This window comes from Artibeus jamaicensis, unplaced genomic scaffold, assembly GCF_021234435.1.
Source record: "Artibeus jamaicensis isolate MK-2021 breed Jamaican fruit bat unplaced genomic scaffold, CSHL_Jam_final contig_1582, whole genome shotgun sequence".
In the NCBI taxonomy this organism is placed as follows: domain Eukaryota; kingdom Metazoa; phylum Chordata; class Mammalia; order Chiroptera; family Phyllostomidae; genus Artibeus; species Artibeus jamaicensis.
In genome coordinates, this window is record NW_026521309.1 from 938,894 (window position 1) to 951,646 (window position 12,753).

Here is a 12,753-nt window from a genome sequence, read left to right on the forward strand (position 1 = left end):
CGGAGCCGGTGCCCAAGCGGGTGTCCGAGAGGCGGCTGCGGTGCCGCAAGCCCCGAGCCCACCCGGCCTGGCCCGCTCTCTCCGCCTCCGCCTCCCGGGCCCGCGGCGGCCGCGGGCGAGCTCGCCGGGCCCGGGCCGCCCCTAGCCCCAGCCCCAGCCCCTCCGGGCCCCGCCTCCCGCCGAGTGCATGAGGTTGACGCTACTTTGTTGCACCTGGAGGGAAGAACGTATGGGAGAGGAAGGTGCGCGGGGCGCGGGCCGGGCGGGGCGCCGACCTGGGGGCCGGGTGGGCGCCTTCTCGGTGGGCCGGGGGCACGAAGGGGGCTGGGCCGGGCCGGGCCGCTGCGGAGGCCGGGTCTGCAACGAGGCCGTGCCCCTCCCTCCTTGAGGATGAGCGGGACCTTCCGAAGCCCGCAGGCCCCTCCCTGACACGCTACCCACCACCCGACCCCCGGCTGACCCCCCTCATCCCTGGTTTTCCCCGTCTTCGGCCCTCGGTGGGCTGCCCTCCCGCGAGCAGAGCGCCCCTCCTGCCTTTCTTCCCCGCCTTCCCGTAGCCACCGACCGACGACCACCCGACTGGAGTCCCGGGCGTGCTGCCCCCACCCCCAGCCTTTATCCGCGTACTCCATCCACCCGGAGCTTGCCTTGGGCCACCCCTTATCCAGTCTCTATCCTGGCCTGGGCAGAAAGGCTCTAGGGGAGCCGCAGCCGAGGTCCGAGTCGCCGTCTCATGACTGCTTGGCTCCGTGACCTTGAGCCAGGCGCTACCTGCGGAGCTTCAGTTTCCCAGTTTGTACACTTGGGGGCCGCATAATTGGACTCTGGTGTCGGTGGGTAGGGGCTGAATGGGCAGAGCCTAGAGGAGCTTCGAGGGAGCCGTTGGCAGTATGCTGGGGGCCCCCACCCACTCTCCCTGTAGCAAACACGGTGCCTGCCATCAGTATTGGCTGGGAGGATGACTCATCCCAGCCTCCTCTTCAGCCCCTTCCCCCTTACTGGGGCTCAAGACTTGGGACTACGGGACAGGGTGTGAAAACCAGAACCCAAAAAACTTCCCCAAGCCCAGAGCAGGGTCAGGTCTCCTTCCCTGGGTTTCCTTAACTGCGCCATCACATAGGCCCACCTGGCCCGGACTAGCCAGACCCACCAGCCGTTCCCTCCACCAGGGCTACTGCCGGCTCTCCACCAGGGGCCCACCTCACTACCACCCCTGTTGCAGGTCCCTGGGTCCTCATGGAGGGGCAGGCAGTGGCCTGGGAGGCTGCTGTGTGACCCAGCAAGCTTTAATCTCCCCAGGTCTCAGTCTTGCCATCTATACAATGAGGAAGGGTGGGCCTAAGGAATCTTCCAGGGCCCACCCAGTTCCAGTCGTGCCAGGCCCCAAGGATGACTAAGCATGCCTAGTTGGCAGCTTGTGGAGGGGCCAGCCTCCCTGGAGCAGGTGTCTGGAGTCCCCAGCTCTGCAGTCCCACCCCTAGTCAGGCCAGGACATAGCCAAGGCTCATTTGGGGCTGGCACCCCTGGGCTTCCTGCCCTTCCCCTCCAAGGAACTTCAACCCAGGGTGGACCAATTCAGTCCTCTCCAGTCCTTACCTGGACTTGAAGTGTCCTCTTAGTACCTGTTCCTGGGCAGGCAGGGGAGGAAAGGAGCTGTGACAAGAATGTCACTGATGTCTTATTTCTAAATCCTGCTGCTTTTTTTCCTCCCCGTTTACCTTGAGTTGAAGAATGCTGTTGCTGCAGTGTGGACATCTGATCCTCCTCTTCAGTTTACAGTCAGTTTATAGACAGGGAAATTGAGATCCAGAGAGACTTGATAATTTAGCCAAGGTCTCAGCAAGACTTACAGACCTAGCTCCTTTCTTCTGCCCAGCACAGTGGCGGCCCAGCCTGGGTGCTGTGTGTGTGGGCACGAGGTTTGTGCACATGGGGTCAGCAGGGACCAAACCGGGACTCCACCAAGAATGGTTCCTGGCTCCCTTTCCACCCCTGCAGGAAGCGAGTTGCCTGTGTGTGCGAGCTGCGGCCAGAGGATCTATGACGGCCAGTACCTCCAGGCCCTGAATGCTGACTGGCACGCAGACTGCTTCAGGTAAGGTGGGCTGGCCAGAGGTGGGGTGCCCTAACGTAAGGCCTGCCAGAGACGAGAGACTAGGCAAGCAATCTGGGAGAGCTGGCTCTTCCCTCGGTGGTGTCTCTTGAGTTCCAGCAAGTCCTTGGCCTCAGTTTCCCCATCTGTAAAACAGGCATTTGGACGAGAAGATTCCTAAAGTTCTCTCTGTTTTGACATTCTAGACCTTTGAGAAAAGGGGGAGAAAAACCTGCCTTTCCACCAGTGTTACCTAGGCCTGTGGGCACTTAGGCAGAGGGAAGAGGGGACAGCAGTGCACCCTTGCCTTCTGTGTGCTGATGCTCCAGGGAGGAAGGCAGAGAAACCCAGCCTTGGGGAAAGCTGGGCCTCCTTCACCGGGCCCCAGGCTGCTTGTGAAGCTGCATAGTCCCGTGTGCATAGCCCAGACACTAAGTGTTGAAGAGAAGGGTCAGGGCTGTGGCTGAGCACTTGGGACCCAAAGGTGATCCAGCAACCCAATGGGACCATAATTAGAAGCAGGGTCAGGGATGGCCTTAGCGTTGGCTCTAGAGCCAGCGTTGGTGTCACAAAGGTTGTGAGATTTCCCACGTGGGAAGGAACTCCAGGCAGAGGACCCAGCAGGTGCAAAGGGCCTGGCTCAGTCAGTGCACAGCAGGGTTCAGGTGGAAACGCATTGCAAAGGCAGGAAGGTGACGTTGGGAGGCTCATCTGGGGTCAGGGCACCGACCCCAGCTGACGGAGTTTATTTTAGTCAGTGGGGACCTCTGACAAAGTTTTGTTATCCTTTTCTTTTTTAAGAATGATATCTAACATTTTCTACAATTTAGTAAGGGCCAGGCACTGGTAAGGACTTTGTATAGTTGGGTATTGTGTTATCTCCATGAATTGAGACACAGAGGTTAATTCTTTTGACCGAAGTCACCCAGCCAGTGAGTGAAATGAACACACGGCACCCACACCACTGGCTAGGGAGACCACAGGAGGGACAGGCAGCGTGCCCGGGGGTCCCCAGGCAGGTGTTCAGAAGGAGGTCTTCAGGAAGGCAGGGGATTCTCAGCAGGTAGAGAAAACGGTGTGCACAGCAGGGAGGTGGGACAGCGTGGGCAGCTCTGCACGGGAGCTCCGAACGGGAGCAGCTCATTTGGTAGGAACAGATGGAGTCCAGGGATGTATCGAGGAGGTAGGGCTGGGATTGATTTGTGCAGGTCCCTGAACGCCATGATAAGGACCTCTTCAGGGTGGTGGGGAGCCAGCAAAGGGATTCAAAAAGCAGAAAGCAAGGGAGGGACGTGGGCAAAAGTGCTACTGAAAAGTGCTGTCCCAACGGCAGATGGTAACTTGGCAGGGAAGGGACCATCAAGGTAGTTCAGAGTTCTGTACTCAGAGTCTGACCCACAACGGTGCCTAAGGGTGGAGAGAACTACAGGTGTCGAAGGGACAGTGTTGGACAAGTTTTAGTCATATTAGCCACTACTTATTGAGCACTTTTTTTTTTTAAGATTTTTATTTATTTATTTACTTTTAAACAGAGGGGAAGGGAGGGAGAAAGAGAAGGAGAGAAACATCAGTGTGTGCTTGCCTCTTGTCTGCTCTCTATTGCGACCTGGCCTGCAACCCAGGCATGTAGCCTGACCGGGAATCAAACCAGCGATCCCTTGGTTCACAGACCGGCACTCAATCGATTGAGCCACACCAGCTAGGGCTTGAGCACTCTTTTAATGTCATCTCATTAAACCTTCAACATAATTGAATGAAGTACCATTACTTGCCCAGCTTGTACAATAGGTGAGAAATGGGGGCTCAGAGAAATAAAATAACTTACTGAAAGTTGCAACAGCCAGAGATGGGACTTGAACCTATGTCCTTCTCATTCCAAATCACCGCAGAGTTGAAGAGGTAAGGGGCCTTAGGGCGGGGCTGGGACCAGGTGACTGGCGGGGGCTGAATTTAAAACGGTCCAATTTTTACCCTGGTGCTGGGGAGGGCAGTGGCCTGTTGGTTCTGATGAAGTCGAGGGCTGGGTTGGCGGTGAGTTGTGCCCTGTCCCTGTTGAATTGGAGGTGCAGTGGGCTGTCCAGGGTGGCAGTGCCCAGCCCAGAGCTGGCCGAGATGGTCTGAGGTCAGAGGTGAAAAGGCCAGAGAGAACAGCCTACCTCGGGCTGGCACTGAGATGGTGGGGAGATTTGAGGTGGGGCCCAGAGAAATCAGAGTAAGAACTTTAGGGCCCCCTGGGCCTCGCGTGGGGAGGGAGATGGTACCTTGGGAAGCCCGGGAGAGGGCCAGGAGCACAGTAAAGTAGTGGGACAGGGTGCATCGAATGTAGCTGTGAAGGGTCCCTGCCTGCAGTACCAGGGGAGGGGGGAGGCCCCTGGTGCGGGAGTGGAAGAGGGCATGTTCGGGGTCCCTGTTGTGACGGGGCACAGGGAGGGCTCCCACAGTGAGGAGGGCCCTCCGGCCGGAAGAGCCAGAGGGCCATAGAGTGGCTTACACTAGAGTTCTGACGTGTAGTGTGGTTCTCTCAACAGCCCCTGGCGAGGCCAACAGTGTCCGTATCCCATGACAATCAGGAAAAGCAGTTTAGGTGGAGTCACTGTTTGTCTGGTCCCCATGGTTAATAGGCAGCCAGTCTGCTTCTTAGTGGGATGCCCAAGGCCCCGGAGTCTGTTTGGTTTTTCCTTGGAAGCATCTCGGTGCCAGGAAGTAGGGCTGGCACCAGCCCCTGGGCTCTGAGGCCTTGTAGTGGGAGAGTTGCGGGCACACAGGATGTGTCTGGCATTAACACTAGGGGTCATTGTCACCGCAGAGGCCCCCCTTTCTCTGTTCCAGGCACGCCTCCCGGAAGGTTATGGCCAGGCCCAGAGTGGTCCAAGCTTCCCTTTAGCCCAGCTGCTGCCTTTGGGAGGTCCCTTCCCAGCAGCCTGCTGCGCATGAGCCCTGGTGCTGCCGCTGCTGCTGCCGTAGCTCTGGTAACACCTCCCTGGAGGCTGGGTGGGCTGGCCCTGGGCAAGGAGGGGTGAGCACACAGCTGACACCGTGGGTCTGAGCCTGGGCCAGAATGCAGCCTCCTCCTCTCTGGGGGACCTGTGAGGCAAGGACAACAGACTGTGCAGGAAAGTCAGCCTCTGTTCTCTTGGGGGCAGCACCAGAAGAAACAGCTACCTTTGAGTTTGTGCCTGTCCCCAGAGAGCCCTGAGCCCCCAGGGCGTTTGTCAAAGTAGACACTGAGGAGCATGGAGGGTGCCTTTCTCAAGGTGTGACTGCCACAGCTTCCCCGCCCGCACCAGAGCCCCAGCGGCAGCATAAGGCCTTCAACTGCTTCCTGTTGCGGGCTCAGACCAAGTCCTCCTGCACCCACAGTGCTGCATTCTCCTCCCATGTGGGTGGCCACACTGGCCCCACCCTCCGCAGCCTCCAATCCTGAGTGCCTGGAGTAGGATGGGGAAGCAGCCAGTCTGTTGGCCCACCCCTGCCCCTTCGCTCCCCATTGGCCCCCAGAGCCCCTGCCGTGGGGAACTGCAGAGGATGCTGGCCTCACCTCTGAGAAGACGATGCTTCCTTAGAGGGGCCAAGTAAGTGGAAAGACCCTTCCCTACCTGTCCCAGGCCTCAGGAAGGCCCCCCCCTGGTGTGAGGGCTGGGGCTAGAGGCAACTGTGGACTGGCCGACCTGGGTCCCAGCTGTGAGGCAGGAGAACTGAAACTCCTGGTCACTGTTGTCCTGTCAAGGGGAAGCAGGCCGACACTGAAGCTTCAGGCCTTTCTGGTGCTGTCTCTCCGTGAGCCGGTCCTCCTTCCTTTGCCTCCGAGGTCCAGAAATGTAGCTCTGGGTGAAGGGCACACCTAGAAGGGATGGACCTGTCATTGCAGAGGTTGCCTCTGCCTCTCAGCCCAGGCCCCCCATGTCTTCTCTACTTCCCGAGCCTGGCCTTGGCTTCTGCTCTCAGAGATGGGGGCCCTGTATGGGGCAGACAGACAACTGCCCTTTAGGACTTCTCCGTTTGGCCCTGGGCCGTCTCTATACACCCCTAGCACCTGGCACTTCTCTCTTGACATCTCTTGTGGGGGCGGGGGCATGAGTAGGACACCCCTTAGAGCCAGGCCAGCCTGCCCCACCTGCCTCCTCTGGCTTCTGGCTGGATGTGGACCTGAGGGATGAAGGGATGGACAGGGTCAGGGGCTCCAGGTGCCTTCCATCAGCAAAGGTCACTGAGGCCACAAGTGCCAGTCACCAAGCTGCTGCATGAGCCTGGGCTAGGTTCCCTATCTGAAATGGAGGTCCCCTGTGCCCTCTCTGAGTTAGAGGCCCAGCTGGGGTGCCCTGGAGCAGCTCTGAGGATGCTGGGGGGTGGGAACTGCTGCAGATGGAGTGCACACAGCAGGCCTCTCCAGCAGGAACCACTTTGTTCTCTTTGGAGTTCAGTGTTTGTGGATGCCTGGCCTGGGACCTCAGAGCCCCTGCAGGCTAATGGCAAGGACTGGTGGGTCAACAAAGGCAGGCTGTGCAGGCTGGTGCGCGGTGGGGGGACACCTAGTAGGCCTCTGAGCAGGCTTCAGGGAAATAGTGACCAGGTTTCGATTGCACTCACAGATCCCTTGGATGAGTCAGCTTCGGGTCTTCCAGGGTTGTTACAGTGGTGAATATGTGTAAAGGAGTAGGAGTTTGGAGGCTGGAGAAGAGCAGAGGCAGGACCCCTCCCCCCACCCCCTCCCCTAGCCTTCCTGCATCCTGGCAGCTGCAGAGTGAGGGGGAGACTCCTGTGGTGACACTCCTGTGACGAGATGTGTCTGGTCGGTAGAAGGCTGAAGTGAATCACTGATTAGCACAGGGCTTGGGGGACCTCCCAGTTCACCGCCTCTTTGCAGAGCCGCCCCCCTCATCACCCAGTAGTGAGATGCCCGCCCCCTGCGGCCCAGGGCAGGAAGGGTTGGGGGTGGAGGGGGGCGGATGACATCGTGGCTCTGGTCCAGCTGCTGCTTCCGCTGCCTCCTCTCACATCCCAGGCAGTCTCCAGAGGCCCTCTCCTATAGGGTGACGGCACCAGACTTCCATTATAGGCACCTCCCTCACCCCCTCACCCCTGCCCCTGAACTTAGGCGTTTCGTGCCTTCCCTGCCCTTGCCGTGCCCCACACCAACCTGTCCCCTCCCCCACTTCAGGCTCCCAGACAATAGGGAACAGGCTGGATCCTCTTAAAGGGACAGTGTCCCACCAGCACTCTAGCCTGCTTTCCTCTCCCTCCTCATTCCCAGTTCCCAGACTAAGGGAGCAGTCAGTGAAAGCAGTCTACATAGAGTGGAGGGTTCTCTGGGGGATGGGACCGTCTCACTCAGGTCCCAGTCTTTCCTGTCCCCCTCTCCTCCTGATTGTTTTCCTACTGAGCCCAGGTCCTTCTGTCCCCGGGTGACCTTCTCACATTACCCAGAGGGCCTAAAGAGCAGCAGAGCTGGATGGATTCTCTGCATGGCGTGTACTCCAGCCTTTGGAACCCTGGATCAGGCTCTTGAAAACATGCCCCTAAGGGCCCATGGGATCCACATTTCTGCATTTGCTCATCCTGATTTAGCTGGGCTGTTGGTGCCCACTCCCTGGGCTGGACACTCGGATGGAAAGAAGCCAGGCACGTGGGTCTAGCTCCAAGCCTGTGGGGTGATACTAAGAAGCCAGCATGTCTTTCTCCCCCATTTGCCCTTCAGGGGCCCCACCAGTTGGGCCTCCCTGGTAGCGCCTGGTGGGGGGGCATGGGGACTACGCTCTGGTTGAGGTGGAGGGAGGGGTTAGGCTGTGCTGCCCTTCAGCCCCTGGTTGTGACTGGCAGCAAGTAGAGGGCTGGCTGGGGACTAGGAAGATAGCAGATCCCCTCTCTTAACTGATACTGACGCGTCTCTGCTGAGCTGAACTCCTGCCTGACCTAGGGCAGTTTAGATGCTCTGAAGCTCATCTGCCTCACCTCTAAAATGAGGATGCTCATGCCTGCCTCATGGCAGCCTGTGAGTATTAAGTAAATTTAACCAAGACAATGAGAAGGCCTCCAACAGATCACTTTCATGTATATGTCAGTTGGCTCAAGCTGCGTACACATTGCTGGGGGGTCGGGGGGAAGGCAGAGGAGAGGAAGCTGACTAGACTAGAGAAGTGGGGCCCAGGATTTGTTCAGGGCCACCACCTCAATCCTGGGCTCTCTGGTTCCATTCCCCCTTTCGCCTAACTGGTGACCAAGAGCAAGTCACTTTCCCTCTCTGGGCCATCTTCCTTACGTGACAAGGGCAGAGGCTCAGTTGAGAAGCACCGCCCACATACTCTGGGTGCAGAACTGCTGTCGGTGGCTGTGCAGGCTGTGCAGGCTGTGCAGGCTGTGCACTGCACAGAGGCTTCTGGCCAAGGGGCCAGATGGGGCTGAACCCATCCCTGACTGCACTCTCTAAGCTCTATACTCCGGTGCAGGCTGCCTCTGCCCAGACCTTTTTCCAAGTGTCATAAAAGCACCTACAGACTGTGGCAGGACCCAGCTGTCAGGGAGGGGTGGAGTGGGCCATGCTAAGCCCCGTCTCCTCTTCCACCCAGGTGTTGTGAATGCAGTGCCTCCCTCTCACACCAGTACTATGAGAAGGATGGGCAGCTCTTCTGCAAGAAGGACTATTGGGCCCGCTATGGCGAGTCTTGCCACGGGTGCTCGGAACACATCACCAAGGGGCTGGTCATGGTGAGCACCCCTGCCCGTCATTCACACCTCATGTGGGGTGTGTGTGTGTGTGTGTGTGTGTGTGTGTGTCCTCACAGGTTTCTCTACTCCAGATTTCTCTCCCATCACCTCTCTCATTGTTCATTTCACTGGGTCTCTAACTCTCCCCACCCCCACCTTCTTAATGAGTTTGTCTGTCTGTATCCCTCAGCCTCCTATCTTTAGAGCCAGCCGGGCCCCTGAAGTCATTTGGGGCTGCCCTTACTGAGAGAAGGCTGAGGGGAGGAGGTGGGGGCACAAGGGGCTGCTAAGTTGTGTTGTCCCCCCACCCCCCTGCCAGGTGGCCGGGGAGCTGAAGTACCACCCCGAGTGCTTCATCTGCCTCACATGCGGGACCTTCATTGGTGACGGGGACACCTACACACTGGTGGAACACTCCAAGTTGTACTGGTGAGTGCCCTGGCCTCTTCCTGCTTCTGCCCTGTGCCCCTGTATCACAGGTCTTCCACGCTGGGGCCTTTCCCGGCCCGTGTGGGGCAGTCATTCATCGAAGTGCTTTGTAGAAGGGACTGGGAAATGCGGTGTAAGAGTGACACTGTGGAAGCCTCAGGTGTCAGCTTTCTCACAGATGTATCACTGCATGCGGTGCAATTCTGGCACCAACCATTGACCCTACAAGTTTAGGGCTCAGTCCCCAACAAGACCACTCTCACTTCAGGCAAGTTTAGGGGTCTTCAGCGCACTCCCTCCTCAGACCAGCTGGTTACAAATCAAGGATTCCAACAAACCCCTCAGGTTTGCTCATTCACAAAATGACTCACAGAACTCTGGAAAGTACTATAATTAGGATTCCTTTTTTTTTTGAAGGGTGCAAATCAGGATGAGGCAGATGAAGAAACGCAAAGGGCGAGGTCTGAGAGAATCCTGAAATCAGAGGGTCTCTGCATTCTCCCTGTGGGATCAGGGCATGTGACCCTTCTCCACCCCCCTGTCCCCGCATCACCAGAGTTTTTTATTGAGGTTTCACTATGTAGGCAGAATTGATTGAATGAGTGGGCATGTGATTGGACTCCATCTCCAAATCCCCTCCACTCCTTGGAGGTCGGACTGGGTCAAAGCCCTAGGCTTCTAATCACATGGGTCTGTCTTTCTGGTGCCTGACTCCCATCCTAAATCATCACGTTAGTGTAAACTCAGGTGTGGTCTGAGGGCTCAGGAAAAACAAAGGCACTCTTACTCCAAGGATTTAGGGCCTCTTTCCCAGAAACCAGGGATAAAGACCAGGGGAATCCTTATCACATAACACTGATAAAGAGGGCAGCATGGCTTGATCCCAAATAGACTTTTAATGACTTACTGCTAAACTGGATTTAATCCCTGGCCTTTTTCTGGTCAGCTCACCACACAACAAGTGAGCAGACAAACCCAGAATGACTGAGCACCAGAGAGGGCCAAGGGCAGGGCCCTGCACGTGCACATTCTGCTCCCAGTCCCACCAGGCAGCTAAGACTCTCCTCCTCCCATGAGGGGCCATCGCGGGGAGCCTGGGACTTGGGGGTGGGGGATGCTGGTGACCATCGACGCTCTTTTCTTCCCACTCTTTGGGTCTCCGCTGCCTGTGGCCCTTGCAGTGGGCACTGCTACTACCAGACCGTGGTGACCCCCGTCATCGAGCAGATCCTGCCTGACTCCCCCGGCTCTCACCTGCCCCACACAGTCACCCTAGTGTCCATCCCAGCCTCAGCTCATGGCAGACGTGGCCTCTCAGTCTCCATCGACCCCCCTCACGGCCCGCCGGGTTGTGGCACGGAGCACTCCCACACCGTCCGCGTCCAAGGGTGAGTGGCCGGCCTGCCGGGGCTGCAGCTGGCGTGGCTGTAGCGTGGATGCTTTAGACGTGTAGCCGACTTGGGCTGGGGGCTCTGAACACAGGGAGCACTTAGGTCCAGATGGAACCCAGCTCTCACGGCCCACTATACCAGACGCCCGGTTCTTCTAAAAACCATTACAAATGCCAGATAGAATACAGCGTCCAGCAGAAGGAATGCCTGCTTGAGTGTGGTTGGTAGGGTAATAATATGGGTGTAATAATTTGTCATTTTAATTAGAACATTTCACTTAAATGTCATATGGTGTGCTTGAGTGCGATATTATTATGTTACAGAATTACATGCTTATGATTTTATAATAAAAAAGGGGGTGTTATTTGTGCTGGACCCTGGATTTTAAAATATTTTCTTTAATCCATGCATGATCCAGTGAGAAAGAGAAGTAACCAGGTCAGGAATAAGTGAAGGAGGGAGCCCGGGGCCATCTGCAGAACACTGAAGGTAGCCACGCTTTAGGGCAGATCTAAATTGGGTGAAGTTAAGCTTTAATTTTCAAGTCCTTTCATAACTGTGTCCCTCAGAGCCTCAACCTGCTAAGGAAGCTAATCTAATAAGAGAACTGCTCTCCCGCCCATTAAGCTTGGACCCCAGAAGGGTTCTCAAGGTGAGGATGAATGAGAAATAAGCCACACCTCCCATCAGCACCCCACTCTGAGAACTGTAAAATAAACTGGTTTGAACCAGTTTAATGGAAGGGAAAAGGGAGTCTAACACTTCATAAAGCCCGGATCGCAAGCCAAATTCACGTGTCAGGGCAGTTCAAAAAACCTTCAGGCAAAATTGTAAAAATTGAAAGTGCTCCCCAGCTGGTGGTGCTGGTAAGCCCTGACAGAATCAGATGTAGATCCTTTCTGAGGAAACCCACTGCCATTCTTCACCGAATTGACTCAGATGAGTGTCCCAAGGATGATGATCCAGTCAGAAACCCCCCGCACACACAGGTGAGGCAACAAGTCATGGTGACCAAGTGTCGGCAGAAACAACAGGAAGTGGAACCAGGCCTGTCAAACCTTCCAGTGTTGGAGTCACCCAAAACAATATAAAATAGACTTCCGGCCAAGATGGAGGCGTAGGTAGAAACACTGTACCTCCTCACACAACCAAGTTTAAGGACAACAAAGATTTAGAAACAAAAACACAACCAAAATGGACAGAAAATTGAACTGTACGGAAGTCTGACAACAACGAACCATTCATCCAGACCGGTAAGAGGGGCAGAGTCAGTGGCCAGACTGACCCAGGCGTGGGGTGGCGATGGGCAGACCCAGTGAGGGTGCAAGGCGGCTGGCTGACCATGGTCACACATTCGTGCGCCGATAAACCAGGTGAAAAAATGGACAATGAGACAGACTGCACAATGCAGGGCCCCAGCGCCAGGAAATAAAGCCTAAAAGCACCGATTGAAAAAACTTTCAGGGGTTGAGGTGCCAGGAGAGGCTCCCAGCCTCACATGGAGAGTTCGTTGGAGAGACCCACAGGGTCCTAGAACATACACAAGCCCAGCCACTGGGAAACCAGCACCTGAAGGGCCCAGTTTGCTTGTGGGAAGAGGCAGAAGGGACCAAAATCTGGGAGAGAGCGGAACAAATGCCATTGCTCCCTCTCTGACCCCACCCCCAGTCACAACCCAGCAACTGTGTTGACCCGCCCTGGTGAACACCTCATACGTAATAGGCACGAACAGACCAAAACATTATGGCTCAAGCAGAAGAACAGCTCAAAGCCCCAGAGCCAATACTTCTGAGCAACCAAGAGATAGCCAACCTATCAGATGCACAGTTCAAAACACTGGTGATAAGGATGCTCACAGAACTAGTTGATTTTAGTCGCAACTTAGATGAAAAAATGAAGGCTACACTAAGTGAAATGAAGGAAAATGCACAGGGAACCAATAGTGATGGAAAGAAAACTGGGACTGAAATCAATGGAGTGGACCAGAAGGAAGAAAGAAACATCCAACCAGAAAAGAATGAAGAAATAAGAATTCAAAAACATGAGGAGAGGCTTGGGAACCTCCAGGACATCTTTAAACGTTCCAGCATCCGAATTATAAGGGTACCAGAAGGGGAAGAGGAAGAGCAACAGGGGGAA

The 12,753-nt window shown here is 56.2% G+C and overlaps 1 protein-coding gene across 2 annotated transcripts in view; it reads left to right on the forward strand.

Moving 5' to 3' along the window:
• Window positions 1-12,753, forward strand: part of LIMK1 (LIM domain kinase 1) — a 27,905-nt gene continuing 15,152 nt past the window's right edge. Inside the window, exons 1-7 of one of the 2 annotated variants that reach the window (XM_053669447.1) lie at window positions 1-242; window positions 1,999-2,095; window positions 4,922-5,061; window positions 5,453-5,664; window positions 8,656-8,794; window positions 9,114-9,223; window positions 10,405-10,611. In XM_053669447.1, the coding sequence (XP_053525422.1) occupies window positions 2,068-2,095; window positions 4,922-5,061; window positions 5,453-5,664; window positions 8,656-8,794; window positions 9,114-9,223; window positions 10,405-10,611 (836 nt within the window). In that variant the 5' untranslated portion in view covers window positions 1-242; window positions 1,999-2,067. The remainder of the gene's footprint in view (window positions 243-1,998; window positions 2,096-4,921; window positions 5,062-5,452; window positions 5,665-8,655; window positions 8,795-9,113; window positions 9,224-10,404; window positions 10,612-12,753) is intronic. The other variant, XM_037154751.2, reaches the window with a different exon arrangement.